General features: G+C 43.7%; 1 protein-coding gene and 1 long non-coding RNA gene across 3 annotated transcripts; one reads left to right on the forward strand and one right to left on the reverse strand.

Annotated features, from left to right (window-relative positions):
* Window positions 1–1,301: 1,301 nt before the first annotated feature.
* Window positions 1,302–8,660, reverse strand: LOC129838788 (uncharacterized). Of its 2 annotated transcripts, none has more exons than XR_008756898.1 (4): window positions 8,626–8,660; window positions 8,396–8,487; window positions 7,925–7,972; window positions 1,302–2,245 (listed from the first exon to the last, which is right to left on the reverse strand). It is a non-coding gene; the product is annotated as an uncharacterized LOC129838788 (long non-coding RNA). The 2 variants fall into 2 exon arrangements; XR_008756899.1 differs by lacking the exons at window positions 1,302–2,245; window positions 8,626–8,660 and adding exons at window positions 6,990–7,251; window positions 7,605–7,708 and having other exon boundaries at window positions 8,396–8,557.
* Window positions 8,661–9,442: 782 nt separating this feature from the next.
* On the forward strand, window positions 9,443–24,068 carry LOC129838761 (ESF1 homolog). The gene is made up of 14 exons (XM_055905927.1): window positions 9,443–9,540; window positions 10,904–11,364; window positions 14,387–14,718; window positions 18,670–18,783; window positions 18,896–19,005; window positions 19,170–19,322; window positions 19,681–19,795; window positions 21,396–21,558; window positions 21,797–21,961; window positions 22,204–22,331; window positions 22,416–22,506; window positions 22,627–22,712; window positions 22,887–23,036; window positions 23,390–24,068. Exons 2-14 carry the CDS (start codon window positions 10,929–10,931, stop codon window positions 23,729–23,731), a joined length of 2,385 nt encoding a protein of 794 aa, XP_055761902.1. The 5' UTR covers window positions 9,443–9,540; window positions 10,904–10,928; the 3' UTR covers window positions 23,732–24,068.
* Window positions 24,069–24,126: the final 58 nt, after the last annotated feature.

A 24,126-nucleotide genomic window follows, 5' to 3' on the forward strand; every position in this document is an offset into this window, starting at 1 on the left:
ACTTTTGAATGCTGGCGGTGCTTTCACTCTAGTGGTAGCATGAGACGGAGTCTACAACCCACACAAGTGGCTCAGGTAGTGCAGTTCATCCAGGATGGCACATCAATGCGAGCTGTGGCAAAAAGGTTTGTTGTGTCTGTCAGCGTAGTGTCCAGAGCATGGAGGCGCTACCAGGAGATAGGCCAGTACATCAGGAGACGTGGAGGAGGCCGTAGGAGGGCAACAACCCAGCAGCAGGACCGCTACCTCCGCCTTTGTGCAAGGAGGTGCACTGCCAGAGCCCTGCAAAATGACCTCCAGCAGGCCACAAATGTGCATGTGTCAGCATATGGTCTCACAAGGGGTCTGAGGATCTCATCTCGGTACCTAATGGCAGTCAGGCTACCTCTGGCGAGCACATGGAGGGCTGTGCGGCCCCACAAAGAAATGCCACCCCACACCATGACTGACCCACCGCCAAACCGGTTATGCTGGAGGATGTTGCAGGCAGCAGAACGTTCTCCACGGCGTCTCCAGACTCTGTCACGTCTGTCACGTGCTCAGTGTGAACCTGCTTTCATCTGTGAAGAGCACAGGGCGCCAGTGGCGAATTTGCCAATCTTGGTGTTCTCTGGCAAATGCCAAACGTCCTGCACGGTGTTGGGCTGTAAGCACAACCCCCACCTGTGGACGTCGGGCCCTCATACCACCCTCATGGAGTCTGTTTCGGACCGTTTGAGCAGACACATGCACATTTGTGGCCTGCTGGAGGTCATTTTGCAGGGCTCTGGCAGTGTACCTCCTTGCACAAAGGCGGAGGTAGCGGTCCTGCTGCTGGGTTGTTGCCCTCCTACGGCCTCCTCCACGTCTCCTGATGTACTGGCCTGTCTCCTGGTAGCGCCTCCATGCTCTGGACACTACGCTGACAGACACAACAAACCTTTTTTGCCACAGCTCGCATTGATGTGCCATCCTGGATGAACTGCACTACCTGAGCCACTTGTGTGGGTTGTAGACTCCGTCTCATGCTACCACTAGAGTGAAAGCACCGCCAGCATTCAAAAGTGACCAAAACATCAGCCAGGAAGCATAGGAACTGAGAAGCGGTGTGTGGTCACCACCTGCAGAACCATTCCTTGTGTCTTACTAATTGCCTATAATTTCCACCTTTTGTCTATTCCATTTGCACAACAGCATGTGAAATGTATTGTCAATCAGTGTTGCTTCCTAAGTGGACAGTTTGATTTCACAGAAGTGTGATTGACTTGGAGTTACATTGTGTTGTTTAAGTGTTCCCTTTATTTTTTTGAGCAGTGTATTATTGCAATGCAGTTATACAAGAAGTAAAAACTATATCAAGGCATTAACACAGGGGGATAATGTGCAATTTGTGCATGAATAGGAACCTCTAGAATTACAGTGCATTCGGAAAGTATTCAGACCCCTTGACTTTTTCCACATTTTGTTACGTTACAGCCTTATTCTAAAATTGATTCAATTGTTTTTTTCCCATCAATCTACACACAATACCCCATAAGAAAAAGCAAAAACAGGTTTTTAGACATTATTTGCAAATGTATTAAAAATAAAAAACTGATCACATTCACATAAGTAATTCAGACCCTTTACTCAGTACTTTGTTGAAGCACCTTTGGCAGCAATTACAACCTCGAGTCTTCTTGGGTATGACGCTACAAGCTTGGCACTCCTGTATTTGGACATTCAGAGACTTTCCCCGAAGCCACTCCTGCGTTGTCTTGACTGTGTGCTTAGGGTCGTTGTCCTGTTGGAAGGTGAACCTTCACCCAAGTCTGAGGTCTTGAGCACTCTGGAGCAGGTTTTCAAGGATCTCTCTGTTCTTTGCTTCGTGCATCTTTCCCTCGATCCTGACTAGTCTCCCAGTCCCTACCGCTGAAAACATCCCCACAGCATGATTATGCCACCACCATGCTTCACCGTACGAATGGTGCCAGGTTTCCTCCAGAAGTGACGCTTGGCATTCAGGCCAAAGAGTTCAATCTTGGTTTCATCAGACCAGAAAATCTTGTTCCTCATGGTCTGAGAGTCCTTTAGGTGGCTTTTGGAAAACTCCAAGCAGGCTGTCATGTGCCTTTTACTAAGGAGTGGCTTCCGTCTGGCCACTCTACCATAAAGGCCTAATTGGTGGAGTGCTGCAGAGATGGTTGGCCTTCTGGAAGGTTCTCCCATCTCCACAGAGGAACTCTGGAGCTCTGTCAGAGTGACCATCTGATTCTTGGTCTCCTCCCTGTAGATAGATACAGTGAATTCAGAGAGTATTCAGACACATTTTGTTACGTCACAGCCTTATTCTAAAGTTGATTAAATAATTTTTTCCCCTCATCAAAGTACAGAGAGATCCTTGATGAAACTGCTCCAAAGCGCTCAGGGCCTCGGAAGGTGAACCTTCACCCCAGTCTAACAGGACAAGACCCTAAGCACACAGCCAAGACAACGCAGGAGTGGCTTCGGGACAAGTCTGAATGTCCATGAGTGGCCCAGCCAGAGCTCGGACTTAAACCAGATCGAACATCTCTTGATAGACCTGAAAATAGCTGTGCAGGACGCTCCCCATCCAACCTGACAGAGCTTGAGAAGATCTGCAGAGAAGAATTGGAGAAACTCCCCAAATACAGCTGTGCCAAGCTTGTAGCGTCATACCCAAGAAGACTCACGGCTGTAATCGCTGACAAAGGTGCTTCGACAAAGTACTGAGTGTTGGAAAAGTGCACAAGGGGAGATGAGTTTTGTAAAATAAGGGAAAATAATGTTAAGATTTGAACACATTTAACACACACATACACAGATGTACAATAGAGTGTCTAGTTTGAGAAACAGACTCCTCACAATCCTCAACTGGCAGCTTCATTAAATAGTACCCGCAAAACGCCAGTCTCAACGTCAACAGTGAAGAGGCGACTCCGGGATGCTGGCCCTCTAGGCAGAGTTGCAAAGAAAAAGCCAAATCTCAGACTGACCAATACAAAGAAAAGATTAAGATGGGCAAAAGAACACAGACACTGGACAGAGGAACTCTGCCTAGAAGGCCAGCATCCCGGAGTCACCTCTTCACTGTTGACGTTGAGACTGGCGTTTTGCGGGTACTATTTAATGAAGCTGCCAGTTGAGGATTGTGAGGAGTCTGTTTCTCAAACTAGACACTCTATTGTACATCTGTGTATGTGTGTGTTAAATGTGTTCAAATCTTAACATTATTTTCCCTTATTTTACAAAACTCATCTCCCCTTGTGCACTTTTCCAACACTCTCCTACATCTACAACTTTTGCTTGAACATCTCATTCCAAAATCATGGCCATTAATATGGAGTTGGTCCCCCCCTTTGCTGCTATAACAACCTCCCCTCTTCTGGGAAGGCTTTCCACTAGATGTTGGGTACTCGCTTCCATTCAGCCACAAAAGCATTGGCGAAGTCAGGCACTGATGTTGGGCGATTAGACCTGGCTCACAGTCGGTGTTCCAATTCATCCCAAAGGTGGTTGAGGTCAGGGCTTTGTGCAGGCCAGTTCTTCCACACCGATTGACAAATAATTGCTGTATGGACCTTGCTTTGTGCTTGGGCACATTTTGATACTGAAACAGGAAAGGGCATTCCCCAAACTGTTGACACAAAGTTGGAAAGACAGAATCGTCTAGAATGTCACTGTATGCTGTAGTGTTAAGATTTCCCTTCACTGGAACTAACGGGCCTAGCCCGAACCATGAAAAACAGCCCCAGACCATTATTCCTCCTCCACCAAACTTTACACTTTGCACTATGCTTGGGGCAGGTGGCGTTCTTCTGGCATCTGCCAAACCCAGATTCGCCCGTCGGACTGCAAGATAAGATGGTGAAGCGTGATTCATCACTACAGAGAACGCGTTTCAACTGCTCCAGAGTCCAATGGCGGTGAGCGCTTATGCACTCGGCGGTCCCATTTTGTGAGCTTGTGTGGCCTACTGTACTTCTTCGCGGCTGAGCCGTTGTTGCTCCGAGACATTTCCACTTCACAATAACAGCACTTACAGTTGACCGAGGCAGCTCTAGCAGGGCAGAAATGAGACAAACTGACTTGTTGGAAAGGTGGCATCCTATGACGGTGCCAGATTGAAAGTCACAGAGGTCTTCAGTACGGGCCATTCTACTGCCTATGTTTTTCTATGGAGATTGCATTGCGTGTGCTCGATTTTATACACCTGTCAGCAACGGGTGTGGCTGAAAAAGCCTAATGCACTAATTTGAAGGGGTTTCCACATACTTTTGGCCATGTAGTGTGTGTATGTATATATATATACACACACACATACACAGTGCATTTGAAAAGTATTCAGATCCCTTACCCTTTTCCACATTTTGTTACGTTACAACCTTATTCTCAAATTGATCTTTTTTTTATTTTTAAATTACAAATTTTCATCACTATACACACACTACCCCATAATGACAAAGCGAAAACAGGTTTTAATACATTTTTGTACATTATACATAAACTGAAATTCCTTATTTACATAAGTATTCAGACCCTTTGCGATGAGACTCAAAATTGCATCATGTTTCCATTGATTATCCTTGAGATGTTTCTACAACTTTATTGGAGTCCACCTGTCGTAAATTCAAATGATTGGACATGATTTGGAAAACAAAGCCATGAGGTTGAAGGAATTGTCCATAGAGCTCCGAGGCATGATTGTGTCGAGGCACAGATCTGGTAGAAGGGTACCAAAACATTTCTGCAGCATTGAAGGTCCCCAAGAACACATTAACCTCCATCATTCTTAAATAGAATAAGTTTGGAACCACCAAGACTCTTCCTAGAGCTGGCTGGCCAGCTAAACTGAGAAATCTGGTGAGAAGGGCCTTGGTCAGGGAGGTGACCAAGAACCCGATTGTCACTCAGACAGAGCTCCAGAGTTCCTCTGTGGAGATGGGAGAACCTTCCAGAAGGACAACCATCTCCGCAGCACTCCACCAATCAGGCCTTTATGGTAGAGTGGCCAGACGGAAGCCACTCCTCAGTAAAAGGCACATGGCAGCTCGCTTGGAGTTTGCCAAACCAAGATTGAACTCTTTGGCCTGAATGCCAAGCATCACTTCTGGAGGAAACCTGGCACCATCCCTACGGTGAAGCATGATAGTGGCAGCATCATGCTGTGGGGATGTTTTCAGTGGCAGGGACTGGGAGACGAGTCAGGATCAAGAGAAAGATGAACAGAGCCCTCCCGAGTGGCGCAGCGGTCTAAGGCACAGCATTGCAGTGCTTGAAGCTTCACTACAGACCCGGGTTCGATCCCAGGCTGTGTCATAACCGGCCATGATCGGGAGTCCCATAGGGCGGCACACAATTGGCTCAGCGTCGTCCGGGTTAGGGGAGGGTTTGGCCGGGGGAGCTTTACTTGGCTTGTTGCGCTCTAGTGACTCCTTGCCGGGTGTCTGTAGGCTGACTTCGGTCATTAGTGGAACAGTGTTTCCTCCGGCGAATTGGTGAGGCTGGCTTCCGGGTTAAGCGGGCGGGTGTTAAGAAGCGTGGTTTGGTGGGTCATGTTTCAGAGGACGCATGACTTTCCGGAGCCTGTTGGGGAGTTGCATCAATGAGAAAATATCGTAATTGGATCGCAATTGGATATCACGAAATTGGGGAGAAAAGGGGGAGGTAAACATTTTTTTTTTTATATAAAGGTGAACAAAGTACAAAGAGAGCCTTGGAAGATGAACATGGAAGATGTACTTTGTTCATCTTTTTTTAAAGTACCCCCTTTTTCTCCCCAATTTCGTGATATCCAATTGCGATCCTTGATGAGAACATTTTTATTTAACTAGGCAAGTCAGTTAAGAACCAATTCTTATTTACAATGACGGCCTAGGAACAGTGGGTTAACTGCCTTGTTCAGGGGCAGAACGACAGATTTCTACCTTGTCAGCTCGGGGATTCGATCGAGCAACCTTTCGGTTACTAGCCCAATGCTCTAACCACAAGGCTACCTGCCACACTCAGAACCTCAGACTGGGGCGAAGGTTCACCTTCCAACAGGCCAATAACCCTAAGCACACAGCCAAGACAAAGCAGGAGTGGCTTTGGGACAAGTCTCTGAATGTCCTTGAGTGGCCCAGCCAGAGCCCAGACTTGATTCCGATCAAACATCTCTGGAGGCCTGAAATAGCTGTGCAGTGACGCTCCCCATCCAACCTTACGGAGCTTGAGAGGATCTGCAGAAAAGAATGGGAGAAACTCCCCAAATACAGTTGTGCCAAGCTTGTAGCGTCATACCCAAGAAGACTCAAGGCTGTAATCGCTGCCAAAGTACTGAGTAATGGGTCTAAATACTTATGTAAATGTGATACTTCCTTTTTTTATTGTAATAAATGTGCAAAAATGTCTAAAAACCTGTTTTTGCTTTATCATTATGGGGTATTGTGTGTAGATTGATGAGGGGGGAAAAACGATTTAATCAATTTTAGAATAAGGCTGTAACATAACAAAATGTGGAAAAAGTCAAGCGGTCTGAATACTTTCTAATGCACTGTATGGATGATAATAATAGTATAAGACGGTTTCGTTTCAAGTATGTCTTTCTCCACTATGTAGCTCACCTTGGTAGATTGCAGCTGCAGCTAAAATGGTGTCTCTGTGCAACATGGACTTCTTGTTCCAAGCGCAGTTGCTCTCCCTGGAGAGTTGAAACAACGGTGAAAACTCAGCATTCAGGCACTAAACATGATTTAATGTTTAGTGAGACAATTACCTATGAGACGATGAATAGAAACAATTAAACTATAAAAACTCAGTATGAACAAAAAGCACAGATCTACAACAGTATAACTGTGGTATACAGTAGACCTACCTTGCAGGTCACTCATGACCTCAAGTATCTCAGGATAGTGCACTTGAATTTCATCAATGTCCTACAGAAAAATAAAATGCAATATTATCGCTTGCCGCAAACACAAACATTATAATTTTGCGCTAATCGCTAGTATCACAGCTAGGACCACAGAATAAAATAAAACACTCATATTAGCCTATATTGTATATCTATAGCGAGGAAACCCAAGGCCTCACTACTGTCAGCATACTGAAGCCTGCCTGGCCCAGCAGGTTGCCCAGGTCTGTGACGGCCGTGTAGGGGGACACATTGGGGGAGAACCCCCCTTCCCCCTCGAGCTCAGCCAGCTGCAGGGAGCAGCGCAGCTTGTACAGGGTCTCCGCGCCCACCATGGCCCCGATGAACACCCCATCTGGCTTCAGGACCTGGTTGATCTTTGGGAAAGTAGAGGGATTAGAATGACAGCACAGCAATACAGACTGAAAAACCAGGATTGTTTTAATCCTGGATCCTATGTGTAATTATGTTGTTTTAAGAAGGTAACCTATTTGTAAAAACAGCCGGCAAAAGGCAATAGACAAAGTACTGATGTAAAAAATCATATGAGCCTGTCAGTTATCTGTCCCAAGACACCAGGGAGATCATTGATCCAGTGTAGGCTAAACAGGAAAAACATACAGTACTAGATAATTGCGTGCTGCAAGCAAGCCATACAAAACCCTGGGAAATATGACCTGGAGGGCTCAAATCGAAAATTATGTCAGCAACATCTACAGGGCCAAATCACCTCAAGCTGCTGACCACCAGATCAAATGTATTTTCTTTAAAGGGCAGAAACTCTTCATCGGCCATGACACAGCTGGTAGGGATCTCACTTTCTCTTGTGTTTCTCTGAGGAGCGAGAAGAGCGTTAGATCATCCAGAAAAAAACAGAAGTCCCTCCATAACATGATTTTACAGACCATTCTATTAATCTATTGATCTATAATTAGTGGTCTCTGCTCATAAACACAATCATTCCAACTAAGCTATGGATGTTCTAACAGAATTACATATTAGAATTCCAATTAGTAATTTAAAAGGATTTAAGGAGAAGATTTAACTCACCAAAGACTTTTCTGAGATGTCAATTAAGAAGAGCTGCTCAACTACTTCCTGAAAAGAAAAGCACAAGTTAATATTCTGCCATACATAGTGAGTTAACGTTTTCCCTATCTTAAAGGGGCAATTTGCAGTTACTACATCCATTTTTGGACTTATAAATGAATATGTACCCATTGATTATTGACAAATACAGCTAATAAATGCCTCATAAGCTTAGTTCAACTGTTGTACCCCATCAGAACCCAAAACATTTCTGAGCTTATTTTACTCCAATGTTAGTCAACAAAGTAAATGTAAACAAACTCTATATAGCCTCAAAACATGGTTAAAACTAGAATTTCGATATCATGGATATATTTCAGTCATAGCTCTGTCTATGAATTTGAGAGTGGTTACATTTCTCCAGCCTCATCGCTCAATTTTGAACGAAACAGAGAAGGGGAGTGCTTTGTTATTGTTTAAAATGCTGCCCACCTGTTTATGAGCAACCATTGAAGGCTACCTCGTACAAATGCTCAGCAATGTGACTTTTCCCACAGCCAATGTCCAATGCCAAAGGAAATGTCCTGTGAAAATAAGTCCAAAATGTCTGCAAAATACACTCCCTCACAAGCACAGATATAAACTTGAATTTGAACAACAGTGCCATGAATGTGACAATTTTCATAGACTATGTCCATGCATCACAACTTCTGTTGCCTTACCTTGCAATGTCATAGACCCTGTCTGCAACTCTGCTAGGACGGGACAAACTATCTCTTACAAATACAGCTACAGTATACCTCATCTCTTCAGATAGTCATATTTGTCACTGTCTTGTAGTGATGCAGCCCATTTCTTCTGTCTCCTCGTCATAGTCGTGTCAAATACATTCATTGTACCTCCAGCCCTGCCTGACAACTGCATCTGCATTTCGGTCCATTGAAAACACCGAATTTTGGAAGAAGACAACTCTTTCACCGGTGGAAACCTTGAATGAGCTGTCATGACATTTCTTTGTGAATGAGCTGCATCATGTTATTGAGGGACCAGACATCTAAAGCTGCCTATTTTCAAGACTCTCCGGCAGACACAACTACCATTGAGAAAATTACTACCTATTGCATTGTTCATTTTTACAAATTGTTTACAGACTAACGAGCTAATTACAGTAATACGTAGCAAACCATTGCACAACATTTTTTTTTTTTTATGTATATTCCAGTCGTCCACATTGAATGACCTCGCCACAGTGGACAAACAGAAAATATGGAACTTATTTCTTCCTCGGTTGTTGGAAAATGTGGAACTGGTTTTAAGTCTGTCCACTAGTTTTACCCCCTCTTCTTGTTGTAAAGGCTACTGCATACGGTGCTGATTTCATTTTAAAGCTTTAATGATACATGTATAATGCTAAATGTATCTATTGAATTTGAATAAATTATGTATTGAATATGGGCTGAATTGTGGTTTTGTACTTCCTGGCTTGCCTTACGTATTGAATATAGACTGAACTGTGGTTTTGTACTGCCTGGCTTGCCGTATGCGAAAAGGGGTGGGACAAGAAAAAGGTCACGGAAGTGGTGAATGCTGGGAGAACACGTGGATATCGGTCAAATTTCACTGGAGAAGTTGTTTTGGTAAGTCTCTATTCACCAAAATACTTGTGCACTCTTTATCTCTGCCAAATATTTCCCAGTTTACATTTTGAATTGTGTTCTTTATGCTAACTGCAGCTCTTGGAATGGCCCTTCTCAAGTGTTGTTTTTGTGTCTGACTCGTGTGTCTGACTTATGTATCAAAAGTGTTAGTTTACTTGTAAGCTATGCAATAAAACACTCACTTTTTAGAATAGTATGCACCCAGGGTATTGCATTGTGGTGCAGTGTACCTACTAGGACTAATAGACAGTGGGAATTAGCTTATGTCATTGTGAGTTTACCTAGCCAGCTAACTACCTAGCTCGGGTGCCCATAGAGAATGATAGAGGCCTCTAGTGGCCAAAAGGTCATTTTTAGCATGGGAAGTGCCATTGAGGGCTTCCACCATTTTAATGTAGTCAACTGGGTGGGACTTCCAACTTCATTGGCTGATCCCTCCAGATGATCCGGTCTGAGTCATGTCCAACCTGGTCATTAGAAGGGATCAGCCAACCGTGAAGAAGAAAATGGACTACTTTAAAGTTGAGATGGCCTCTGGCGCTGTCACAGATGCCGTAATGTAGCGTGTTCACTTGCTGCTGTACAATGTAGAAAATTAGGCAATTCAAGAGGGTGCTATGAAATTAATGTCAAAATGTGGTTTTCTTTGCCATCATAAATTACATAGCATGAATCATTATGGCAACTGCTCGGCCTCTACAGAGGGTAGTGCGTACGGCCCAGTACATCACCGGGGCCAAGCTTCCTGCCACCCAAGACCTCTATACCATGCAGTGTCAGACGAAGGCCCTAAAAATTGTCAGACTCCAGCCACCCTAGTCATAGACTGTTCTCTCTGCTACCGCATGGCAAGCATTACCGGAGCGCCAAGTCTAGGTCCAAGAGGCTCTTAAATAGGTTCTACCCCAAGTCATAAGACTCCTGAACAGCTAATCAAATGGCTACCCAGACTATTTTCAATCCCCCCCCCCCCCCCCCCCCCCCCCTCCCTCTTCTATGCTGCTGCTACTCTCTGTTATTATCTGTGCATAGTCACTTTAATCATTTTACCTACATGTACATATTACCTCAATTACCTCGACACCTGTGCCCCCACACATTGACTCTGTACCGGGACCCCCTGTATATAGCCCAGCTATTGTTATTTACTGCTGCTCTTTAATCATTTGTTATTATTATCTCTTAGTTTTTTTTTGATATTTTCTTAAAACTGCATTGCTGGTTAAAGGCTTGTAAGTAAGCATTTCATTGTAAGGTCTACACCTGTTCTATTCGGCGCATGTGACAAATATATAATTTTATGTAATAACTTCCATTGACAAACTGTCTGTCCTCTTTATAGATACTGCTTTGACGACTTAGCCATCATGGCTTCCAAAAAGGACCAAAGCGGCGATGACCGTTTCCAAAAAGTGAAAAAGGACCCACGCTTCTGGGAAATGCCAGAGAAAGAGCACAAAATCAAGATTGACAAGCGCTTCCAGTCCATGTTCCACGACGATCGCTTCAAGCTCAAGTACACGGTTGACAAACGCGGCCGACCCGTCAACCACACCTCCTCCGAGGACCTGAAACGTTTCTACAATCTCTCTGACTCTGAGGAGGAAAAGGAGGATGGAAAGGATAAAGAGGAGGAGAAGGAGAAGAAAAAGAAGACAAAAGCAAAGTTGGGCTCTGTGGAGGGAGAGGATAAGGTAGTGGATGAGCCTAAAAAGCCTCTGAAGAAAGGAAAAGCTTCACAGTCCATAAAGAGTGGACCTAAAGGAGACCAGCCTCTCAGAGGAGTCAGATTGTGTGAGGAGGGTAAGTAGAAGAGGGGACCTTATGACCCATAACATGCATTACACCTCAGGGCCCCTGCTAAAGCAAATACGTTAAAAACAAATGTTTCAAGTTTTGTCACGTGCACAAGTACAGTGAAATGCCTTTTTTTGAAAGCTCTTTCCCAACAATGCAGTAATCAATATCAGTAGTACTATAAAGTAAAGTAGAACAAAAACACACGGGAAATAGAAATAAGAAGTGTACAAGTAAGTAAGTAAGCTATATACAGGGTCAGTGCCAATAACATAATTACAATGTGCAGGGGTAGATATAGAGCCCTTTCTGTGTTTACAAACATTGCTGTACGAGGGCGATTCGCGCAAGTTGGTGGCAGAACAAAGGGGAGTTCTTATAGAACACCAGCAAAAAATATATATACTTACATGTTGCTTATGCATGCATTTCACACTACTTTTGGATTGTTATTGGATTTTAAGGCTCGTATGAACGTCCTGCTAATATACTGTTTGTGTCATCCACGCAAATCAACTGCATTATACTTAAAATTCACTTGGCTAGCTGTTGCTACAGGCTATATCAATGAGTGTTAGCATTCTAGCGAACAACTGCTGCATCCCAAATTAGTTATTTTGCAAAGATCATGACCAAATATAATCCTAGTGACTGTTCAAGCAACAATCAAAACATGGTAAGCGTATGAGAACCTCCAAAAGGTTATTTTGTTAAGAAGTAATAAAAACGTAAATCTAAGCTAAGTTGAATGGGTGCAGATGGCGATGGCTTTCCAACTGCCGCCAAGAGTCGTGTGCATCTGTACGTGACGTCAATGTGTCGTGTACTCGAAAAGGGTCTATGTATAGGTAGGTATAAGGTGACTAGGCATCAGGATATATGATAAACAGAGTAGCAGCAGTGTATTTGATGAATGTATGTGAGTAAATGAAGTGTGTGTTGGAGTGTGAGTATTTAAAGTCTTGTGTGTGTGCATAGTCAGTACAAAAAATGATGAAACATTGGGCAATGAGTTGGATTGAAGACATAAAGATATAGCTCTAGAGATGATGACAGTTTTACTCAGTTTGCTCAGTCCTAGCAAAGCTGCTACTGCAGCCAAGTGGAGACTTTATACAGTGCAGTCGGAAAGTATTCACACCCCTTCCCTTTTTCCACATTTTGTTACGTTGCAGCCTTATTCTAAAATGGATTAAATCAAAATGAAAAAATCCTCATCAATCTACACACAATACCCCATAATGACAAAGTGGAAACAGGTTTTCAGAAATTGTTTCAAATATATACAGTTTAAGTCGGAAGTTTCCATACACTTAGGTTGGGGTCATTAAAACTTGTTTTTCAACCACTACACAAATTTCTTGTTAACAAACTATAGTTTTGGCAAGTCTGTTAGGACCTCTACTTTGTGCATGACACTTGTAACTTTTCCAACAATTGTTTACAGACAGATTATTTCACTTATAATTCACTGGATCACAATTCCAGTGGGTCAGAAGTTTACATACCCTAAGTTGACTGTGCCTTTAAACAGCTTGGACAATTCCAGAAAATGATGTCATGGTTTTAGAAGCTTCTGATAGGCTAATTGGCATAATTTGAGTCAATTGGAGGTGTACTTGTAGATGTATTTCAAGGCCTACCTTCAAACTCAGTGCCTCTTTGCTTGACATCATGGGGAAATAAAAATAAATCAGCCAAGACCTCAGAAGAAAGAATGGAGACCTCCACAAGTCTAGTACATTCTTGGGAGCAATTTCCAAATGCCTGAAAGTACCACGTTCATCTGTACAAACAATAGTAAGCAAGTATAAACACCATGGGACCACCCATCCGTCATACTGCTCAGGAAGGAGAGGTGTTCTGTCTCCTAGAGATGAACGTACTTTGGTGCGGTAAGTGCAAATCAATCCCAGAACAACAGCAAAAGACTTTGTGAAGATGCTGGAGGAAACAGGTACAAAAGTATCTATATCCACAGTAAAACGAGTCCTATATCAACATAACCTGAAAGGCCGCTCAGCAAGGAAGAAGCCACTGCTCCAAAACCGCCATTAAAAAGCCAGACTACGGTTTGCAACTGCACATGGGGACAAAGATCGTACTTTTTGGAGAAATGTCCTCTGGTCTGATGAAAGAGAAATAGAACTGTTTGGCCATAATGACCATCGTTATATTTGGAGAAGAAAGGGGGAGCCCTGCAAGCCGAAGATCACCATCCCAACCGTGAAGCACGGGGGAGGCAGCATCATGTTGTGGGGGTGCTTTGCTGTATAAGGGACTGGTGCACTTTATAAAATAGATGGCATAATGAGAGTGGAAAATTATGTGGATATATTGAAGCAACATCTCAAGACATCAGTCAGGAAGTTAAAGCTTGGTCACAAATGGATCTTCCAAATGGACAATGACCCCATGCATACTTCAAAAGTTGTGGCAAAATGGCTTAAGGACAACAAAGTCAAGGTTTTGAAGTGGCCATCACAAAGCCCTGACCTCAATCCCATTGAAAATGTGTGGGCAGAACTGAAAAAGCATGTGCGAGCAAGGAGGCCTACAAACCTGACTCAGTTACACCAGCTCTGTCAGGAGGAATGGGCCAAAATTCACCCAACTTATTGTGGGAGGCTTGTGGAAGGCTACCCAACACGTTTGACCCAAATTAAACAATTTAAAGGCAATGCTACCAAATACTAATTGATTGTATGTAAACTTCTGATCCACTGGGAATGTGATGAAAGAAATAAAAGCTGAAATAAATAATTCTCTCTACTATTATTCTGACATTTCACATTCTTAAAATAAAGTGGTGATCCTAAACTTGCCTAAGACAGGGAATTTTTACTTGGATTAAATGTCAGGAATTGTGAAACTGAGTTTAAATGTATTTGGCTAAGGTGTATGTAAACTTCCGACTTCAACTGAATATATTTAAAAAAGAAACGCTTTTATATATATATATAATGTGTATATATATGCTCATTGTTTTGAAGTTTGTTGCTGCAATCAATACATGCTGTTTTTACAGGTGACGAAGAGGAAGATGACAAGGTGCCTCACGTTGAGGGGGACGAGGACGATGTGGACCAGGCGGCCAGCATCTCAGACGGCAGTGAGGATGAGGAAGACGATGACGAGGATGAAGCAGATGTGGAGAGCGGCTCCGAGGACGAGTCCGGTTCAGAGTCAGATGAGGACAGTGACAGCAGCGGGTCTGATCTGGCCAGGGGGAAAGGCAATGTGGAGACCAGCTCGGACGAGGACGACGATGATGACGTGGAGGCCATCATGAAACGTGAGGAGGAGGAGATCCAGCACGACTGGGGCGAGCTGTGCAAGGACGTGACGCGGAGTGAGGAGGTGAGGAGGTCTAAGGCTGTGTCTCAATTGTCCAGAGCAGGGGTGTCAAAGTCAAATGGACGGAGGGCCAAATAAAAAATTTAGCTACAAGCCGAGGGCCGGACTGTTCGAATGTTCATTGAAAAATTTTTAAATGACGCATATAGTCTAGTGAACCTAATTGAACCTACTGAAAACCTAACAAATATATTCCAATATGATCAGATAAATAAAGCAATATTTTCTTATGGCTCTGTCAGTAATCTTTAATTTTCAACAGACACAAAAGACAAATTTCCTTTATATAAAAATCCCCATAACATGAACATTAAATGAAAGAAACCGGTATTCAAGGCACCATCAGTAGCCTATATTTTCTATTTTAGCAAAAGTGGGCTAAATTTACTTCAAAGAAAAAAACAATAATAGCAATTTTCTATCATCCACTCAACTGAAATATTTTTAAAATATAATTGGATTGAAATACAATAAAATAAAGTGCAAAAATCTATTAATCAAAAACAACACTTTGTTTAAGGAGAAGTAACATGCAGTGAAAACAAATATTAAACTTTAACTTTTAAACTTGAACTGAGTAAAAACTCTAAATATGTGATTGCACAGTAATGTTCACTTGTTTGAGGTTGAGGTTGATACTTGGTGGTGTCCCATCTTTTCCACAAGTTCATCAATGTTCGGGGTAAGGCTCTGAGCTGAGGAAATCCTCAGAATTGAGTGGAGGTGTTCAGCAGTAAGTCGACTTCTGTGTGATGTTTTGTTCAGGTTCATCAAAGAAAACAGTTGTTCACACAGGTATGTGCTGCCAAACATAGACAACGTTTGAGCAGCCTGGATGCGCAGCTGGGGCATTGTGTCGGGGAGGAAACGGGCGAACTCCGCAGCACCCACTGCCGCATATTTTGCCCTCAGTGCATCATTGCATTGGAGGTCAATCAACTCCATTTGGAGGTTTGGTGGTGAGCTTTCCACGTCAACAGCAAATGGGTTACCGAGCAGTTCCAACCTGCTTTTTTGTGCTTCAAAGTCAGCAAATCGGCGTCGAAAGTCAGCGGCAAGCATACCTATTTTATCAGCCAACTGTGCGCTCGGGAACGCACTGGTAGAGAGCTTCTCTTTCATGGTCTGGCAGCTGGGAAAGTGGCTCAAATTTTCTTTCCGCATCTGCGTCTCCCACAGAGTCAGTTTGGTTTTAAATGCCTTCACTGTACTGTACATATCAGAGATGACATGATCCCGACCCTGCAGCTGCAAGTTCATTGCATTCAGATGACTCGTAATGTCACACAGAAAAGCCATTTCACACAGAAACATTTCGTCTCGGAGTTGTGTTGTGTCTTTCCCTTTGCTGTCCAAGAACAGACAAATCTCCTCACGAAGCTCGAAACATCTTTGAAGCACCTTTCCCTGGCTTAGCCATCGCACCTCTGTGTGATAAGGCAAATCACCATGCTCCGTTTCTAACTCCGTCAGAAATGCCTTGAACTGGCGGTGATTCAAACCTTTGGCTCTGATAAAGTTAACTGTGCGCGTGATGATGCTCATTACATGCTCCATTTTCAAGGCTTTACCGCACAACGCTTCCTGGTGTATGATACAATGATAAGCTGTCAGCTCACCTGTCGCGTTTTCCTCTTGCATCTTTTCCCATATCTTCGCCACCAGTCCGCTCCTGTGTCCACACATCGCAGGTGCTCCGTCGGTTGTCAAACCCACGAGTTTTTCCCAAGGCAGCTCCATCTCATTTACACATCTTGACACCTCTTCATACAAATCATGCCCCGTAGTTGTGCCATGCATAGGACGTAAAGCCAAAAACTCCTCTGTCACGCTTAGGCTGGAGTCCACTCCGCGGATGAAAATTGACAACTGGGCAATGTCAGAAATGTCGGTGCTCTCATCCACAGCCAAGGAATATGCAATGAAATCTTTTCCCTTTTTCACAAGCTGCTCTTTTAGATTGATGGACAACTGGTCTACTCTCTCGGCAATGGTGTTTCTGCTCAGACTCACATTTAAAAAGAGTTGCCTTTTTTCTGGGCAAACTTCGTCACAAACTTTAATCATGCAGTTTTTGATGAAATCCCCCTCCGTAAATGGCCGGGCTGATTTAGCGATCTCTTCTGCCAAAATAAAACTGGCCTTGACAGCAGCCTGGCCTTGTGATTTGGCTTTTTTGAACAGAGCCTGTCGAGATTTGAGGCCTCGTTTTAATTCCTCTGCCTTTTGTAGCCTTTGTTCCATGTCCATATTCTTGTTTTTGTCCGCGTGTTTCGTTTCATAATGTCGTCTCAGATTATACTCTTTCAGTACCGCCACACTTTCTCCACACAGAAGACACACAGGTTTTCCAGCTACCTCCGTGAACATATACTCCGACTCCCACCTTGTTTGAAACCCCCGGTTCTCAGTGTCCACCTTCCGTTTTGCCATTTTTGATGGGTATCTGAAAGTTAATTTTACTGTGATGCTGACGACTGCTGTGCCAATAAATATTGAAATGAAGCAGCCTACTGCTCGGTGCGTCACCGTTGCATTGTGGGAAATGTAGTATTGGTGCGTGTAAAAGATCTGCGGGCTGCCGGCTTGCTGCGGTCTGCGGGCCGGTTCTAATAATAAATCAAGATCATCCCAGGGGCCGTAAAAAACCTTCTCGCGGGCCGGATGTGGCCCGCGGGCCTTGACTCTGACATATGTGGTCCAGAGGGACTTCCTCTTCTCATCAGATCTTCAATGCCATACAGCACTCCTTCCGTGGCCTCCAACTGCTCTTAAACGCTAGTAAAACCAAATGCATGCTTTTCAACCGTTCGCTGCCTGCACCCGCCCGCCCAACTAGCATCACCACCCTGGACGGTTCCGACCTAGAATATGTGGATATCTATAAATACCTAGGTGTCTGGCTAGACTGTAAACTCTCCTTCCAGACTCATATTAAACATCTCCAATCCAAAATCAAATCAAGAATCGGCTTTCTATTTCGCAACAAAGCCTCCTTCACTCACGCCACCAAACTCACCCTAGTAAAACTGACTATCCTACCGATCTTCGACTTCGGCGATGTCATCTACAAAATAGCTTCCAATACTCTACTCAGCAAACTAGATGCAGTTTATCACAGTGCCATCCGTTTTGTTACTAAAACACCTTATACCACCCACCACTGCGACCTGTATGCTCTAGTCGGCTGGCCCTCGCTACATATTCGTCGCCAGACCCACTGGCTCCAGGTCATCTATAAGTCCATGCTAGGTAAAGCTCCGCCTTATCTCAGTTCACTGGTCACAATATCAACACCCACCCGTAGCACGTGCTCCAGCAGGTATATCTCACTGATCATCCCAAAAGCCAACACCTCATTTGACCGCCTGTCCTTTCAGTTCTCTGCTGCCTGTGACTGGAACGAACTGCAAAAATCGCTGAAGTTGGAGACTTATTTCCCTCGCCAACTTTAAACATCTGCTATCTGAGCAGCTAACCGATCGCTGCAGCTGTACATAGTCCATCTGTAAACAACCCACCCAATTTACCTACCGCATCCCCTTACTGTTTTTATTTATTTTTCTGCTCTTTTGCACACCAGTATCTCTACTTGCTCATGATCATCTGATGATTTATCACTCCAGTGTTAATCTGCTAAATTGTAATTATTTGCTCCTATGGCCTATTTATTGCCTACCGCATGCCTTTTGCACACAATGTATATTGACTCATTTAGTTTTTTTTCCTACTGTGTTATTGACTTGTTTATTGTTTACTCCATGTGTAACTCTGTGATGTTGTCTGTTCACACTGCTATGCTTTATCTTGGCCAGGTCGCAGTTGTAAATGAGAACTTGTTCTCAACTAGCCTACCTGGTTAAATAAAGGTGAAAAAAACAAAAAGTCCTTTCGTCATCTAAAATGACATAAGAAATTGCATGTTTCAATATTGTTTTTTTTTTACTACAACAGGTAACACAAAGGCTGGCCGTGTGTAACATGGATTGGGACCGGATGAAAGCCAAGGACCTGCTGGCTCTGTTTAACTCCTTCAAGCCTAAAGGGGGGGTTGTGCTCTCTGTGAAGGTAAGGCTACATTAATTTGCCTGCTGGCTGTCACTCAAATCTGATGGATGTGACAATGCTTCACCAGACCAAGTCACAAATATTGTGTATGTTTAACACTGTGTTTGTTTAGATCTACCCCTCAGAGTTTGGGAAGGAGCGGGTTCAGCAGGAACAGACCCAGGGTCCCCTGGAGCTGATGGCTCTGCCGGAGGATCCGGACAAAGACACAGAGGAGGAGATGTATGATCTAGCTACCCCATTCACACATCCCTATCCTCCCTGTATTGTTCAACCAGAAATGAACCAGAGATAAAATGTAGTGGTCCTAACAGATCAAAGATAGGCAGTGAAATAGTTTCTATGAAAAGTGAATTGGTATTCATCTATGTGTTTGTGTATTGCAGGATTTACAGAGAGAAGATGCGGGACTACCAATTCAAGCGGCTAAAGTACTACTATGCGGTGGTGGAGTGCGACTCGCTTGACACAGCTGCTAAAATCTACCAGGAGTGTGACGGCTTTGAGTACGAGAGCAGCTGCTCCATCCTGGACCTGCGGTGAGGGAATAGACAGACACTCATTTATACTGAAGTACATACACTGGTGGAAAGTGTGTTCAATGAAAGTGTAATAGAATGTACTGTATATAACGTAAAGCATGGTAATGAAGCTGTCCTCAAAAGAGAGGTGGTACACAACATCTTATCAGTACATAGAATAACATAATGGCACACATAGTGATGAATCTCATCCTTGCTTAATATATTACCAGTATATCAAGGTATTGCACTAGTACATGCTAACTACTTATTAGCATGATACCATTATCTGTGCTGCTGGTTCATTCTAAACATTAGGATGTCGCTAAACTCCCATGCTAACTGTTGTGGTGGTCCCTCTCTTCTGTGGGAACAGGTTTATCCCTGATGATGTGACGTTTGACGAGGAGCCAAAGGACTTAGCCACAGACGTGGACCTGTCTGCCTACACTCCCAAGCTCTTCACCTCCACAGCAGCTGCCACGTCAAAGGTTAGACACACTCCGTCTAATAATCTCTTATGGTCAAAGAATAATATTTCCTCCATGGTCGGTCCCAGGCTTACCACCTGTGGAGCGATGGTCCTGCAGTACACTGAACAAAAATATAAACGCAACATGCAACAATTTCAAAGGTTTTACGGAGTTACACTTCATATAAGGAAATCAGTCAATTTAAATAAATACATTTAGCCCTCATCTATGTGTTTCACATGACTGGGAATACAGATATGCATCTGTTGGTCACAGATACCTTAAATAAAAGTAGTGGTGTGGATCAGAAAACCAGTCAGTATCTGGTTTGACTGTCATTTGCCTCATGGAGTGCGACACATCTACTTCGCATAGAGTTGATCAGGCTGTTGATTGTGGCCTGTGGAATGTTGTCCCACTCCTCTTCAATAGCTGTGCGAAGTTACTGGATATTGGCGGGAACTGGAACACATTGTCGTACACGTCGATCCAGAGCATACCAAACATGCTCGATGGGTGACATGTCTGGTGAGTATGCAGGTCAAGGAAGAACTGGGAGATTTTCAGCTTCCAGGAATTGTGTACAGATCCTTGCGACATGGGGCCGTGCATTATCATGCTGAAACGTGAGGTCATGGCGGCGGATGAATGACACGACAATGGGCCTCAGGATCTCGTCACGGTATCTCTGTGTATTCAAATTACCATCTATAAAATGCAATTGTGTTCATTGTCCGTAGCTTATGCCTGCCCATACCCCCACTGCCACCATGGGGCACTCTGTTCACAACGTTGACATCAGTAAACTGCTCGCCCACACGACGCCATCAGCCCGGTACAGTTGAAACCGGGATTAATCCGTGAACACACTTCTCCAGCGTGCCAGTGGCCATCGAAGGTGAGCATTTGCCTACTGAAGTCAGTTACGATGCCGAACTGCAGTTAGGTCAAGACCCTGGTGAGGATGATGAGCACGCAGATGAGCTTACCTGAGACAGTTTCTGACAGTTTGTGCAGAAATTATTTGTTTGTATAAACCCATAGTTTCATCAGCTGTCCGAGTTGCTGGTTTTAGAAAGTCCTGCAGGTGAAGAAGACGGATGTCAATTATCTGGCAACAGCTCTACAAGAAGACCAAGGCCACCCAATTGCACGCTCCCTCAACTTGAGACAACTTGTTTGACAATTTTTTGTGTGGCCTTTTATTGTCCCCAGCACAAGGTGCACCTGTGTAATGACCATGCTGTTTATTCAGCTTCTTGATATGTCACACCTGTCAGGTGGATGGATTATCTTGGCAAAGTAGAAATGCTCACTAACAAGGATATAATTTGTGCCAAAAAAATTTATGAATTAAGTTTTTGTGCATATGGAACATTTTTGGGAAATCTTTCATTTCAGCTCATGAAACATGGGACACTTTACATGTGTTTTTTTAAATGTTTTTGTTCAGAATAAATATGAGTTGTTCAGATTTAAATTTTTTGCTGAATATTTGCATCTCGTCCATTTCCCTCTAGTCCTATCATCTTCTTTAGTTGAGAAAGGACTCTGTGGTTATATTTCAGGTTGTTTACATTTATGTTTACATTTATATATTGTGTGTTTTCCACCCCAGGTGGAGTTGACCTGGGACGAGACAGACCATGAGCGTGTCACTGCCATGAACAGGAAGTTCAACAAGGACGAGCTGCTGCAGATGGATTTCAACGCCTACCTGGCCTCCTCCAGCGATGATGAGGATGGAGTGGAGATGGAGAAGGAAGAGGAGCTTCCAGAGGGTAAGAAAACAACACTTGAAGTGATTTTGATTAGCTTTTATATTACTTTTATAAGATACCTTTCAAACCTGTATACTCGAAGGACAAACCTCACTTTAAGGTTATTATTCTTTGTGCTGGTAGATTATTGCCAACGGGGACAAATTACTATTACTGTAAATTTTAAAGGAGAGATGTTATTTTATGTATATTGCATATGTTTGTTGCGTTGACTTTTATTTCGCCTTTGGTCACCTAGTTAAACAGCCAGAAGAGGCCAGCAAGGAGGTGGAGAAGGTCAGGAAAGGGAAGCAGAGCAGCGGCAAGCAGATAGAGAAATACAGAGAGATGCTGAAGAGCATCCAGGAGAAAGACAAGAAGAAGGAGGACAAGGGCATGGAGATGGAGATCACATGGGTGCCAGGTAGGGACAACAAAAAAAATCCCGTGTCAGAGACTTTTTCATTGTCAGTAGTGCAACTTTTCATTATGTCAGTGCGACTTTTCCCCATATGTCAGCTAATGAAACTTTTTGTTATCGCACAGTGTGACTTTTCCCATATATCGGAATAGTGTGACTTTGACCTGTCAGTACAAATTGCATTTAGTTGGCACAACCAACCACTAAGTAGTCTCATAATTACACTCCCATCTTCCTCATCTCAGGACTGAAGGAGACAACTGAACAGTTGGTGAAGGAGAAGCTAGAAGGAAAGGATAAGCTGACACCCTGGGAAGAGTTCATTGAGAAGAAGAAGGACAAGAAAAAGCAGAAGAAGACCAAAGGAAAGCAGGTGAGATCACTAGATTAAAGAAGGTTGTTAAATATCTCTCACACATGGTATTGGAGGGTGACAGACTTTTTTTCTTTCCTTCAGGAATCGGATGATTCGGACCTCAGTGGCGATGAGCTTCCTGCAGACGTTGACTTTGATGACCCGTTCTTTGCTGAAGAGCTTGGTTCTACAGGTGAGTCGCGCCGTGAATCATAATCAGTTTCCACATTTCCTCGAGTGCACCGGTAAAACGACTCACAATGTGCTTTCATGCATGATTTGACCATGACTTTTTTTCTTCCTAATCTCCCAGATCTGAAAAAGAAAGCAAAGAGCAAGAAAAACAAAAAGGTGGAGGAGAGGACACCTGAAGAGAAGGAGGAGTTGGAGAAACAAAAGGTAGGTGTCAGTGACGTGGAGTTGAAAGCACTCGTCTACACTAATGCAATGGACTTAATACCGTTACTGGTATTCAGAACGTTGCACATTACATTTTGTGAGCAGATATTCTTGACACGGTTCGTGAGTAAGCTAATCAAAAGTAACCCATTTTATTTCTCCATGAACCCACAGGCTGAGATGGCCCTGCTCATGGACGACGACGACGACAAGCACAAACACTTCAACTACGACAAGATCGTAGAGGAGCAGAACCTGACCAAAAAGAAGAGGAAGAAGCTTCTGAAGAAGGACAATACGAGCCTGGAGGAGGACAACTTCCAGGTCGGAGCAGCATTTCTTTTCGTGGCAAAGAAATAGCTTGTACTCAACAGGCAGTATTTTGAAGTGTTTTTTTTTTTTTTTTTTACCATCGTTTCCCATTGACATCAAGTAATGATTTCGGAAAGTCTCAAATCAGAAGCTTCATGAATACACTTATTGATAGGGGAGTGTAGGTTACATTTCCTGGAATAAGGTGGAATTGGTACACATTCAACTTTGCCAAAGTTCATTAACATTAATTAAGGGCCCATTTTCTGTTGCCTTAAGATGCACAATTTGTTTTACTGTCGAAGCTTTTTTGTAGACTTCAATGAAATCTCAACCCCCCCCCCCCAATCTCTTCTCTCTGACAGGTGGATGTGAAGGACCCTCGTTTCCAGGCCATGTTCACCTCCCACCTCTACAACCTGGACCCGTCCGACCCGGGCTACAAGAAGACCAAGGCCACCCAGAGCATCCAGGTTGAGAAGCAGCGCCGCAGGGAGGAGCGCCAGCGCGACCAGGACGAGGCGCTCAAGAGCTCACAGGCCCCGCCCGCACAGGAAGTGGGAGCAAAGAAACAGGAAACGGATGAGAGTGGCCAGGCGGTGGCTGAAACCACCAAGAAAATGGACCCCGGACTGTCCATGCTCATCAAGTCTATTAAGAACAAAACAGAGCAGTTTCAAGCACGGAAGAAACAGAAGACCATGTAGGTCTTTTTAACGGGACTATTTAGGACTACGTTTCTGGGTGAAAAGCTATGGACTCTTAACCAGTAGCTATGTGCAGCGGCCTTACGCTACACTATCCCTTTGTGATGAAAATACTGTTGGCGTGTGTGAGGCCTGAGATAAAAGCCTTGCCCACTTTTATTGTGAACTATCACTCTACAAAAAAGGCCTAATCAGGAACATGAAGTTGAAGATAAAGTTAGAATATTTTGTGTATTTGAATGTGAAAATATGCTAATTAACATTGAGACACTTGTATAAACCATGTTCTGAGGGACTGCCAACAGTACATGGTGGTTTGATAAATCTCTGAATAGTATTTGTTTACTCTTGATTTACATTATACAAACCTGCTCTATAGCCCCAGTCTGAGGCCT

Source organism: Salvelinus fontinalis, chromosome 3 (assembly GCF_029448725.1).
Source record: "Salvelinus fontinalis isolate EN_2023a chromosome 3, ASM2944872v1, whole genome shotgun sequence".
Taxonomy (NCBI): Eukaryota; Metazoa; Chordata; class Actinopteri; order Salmoniformes; family Salmonidae; genus Salvelinus; species Salvelinus fontinalis.

Bases quoted from the DNA above. Each gene is read 5' to 3' on its own strand.
- LOC129838761 (XM_055905927.1), top strand. From the start codon at position 10,929: ATGGCTTCCAAAAAGGACCAAAGCGGCGATGACCGTTTCCAAAAAGTG. The intron at 21,962-22,203 runs GTAGGGACAACA...TCCTCATCTCAG, and splicing joins GGAGATCACATGGGTGCCAG to GACTGAAGGAGACAACTGAA. The intron at 23,037-23,389 runs GTCGGAGCAGCA...TCTCTCTGACAG, and splicing joins TGGAGGAGGACAACTTCCAG to GTGGATGTGAAGGACCCTCG.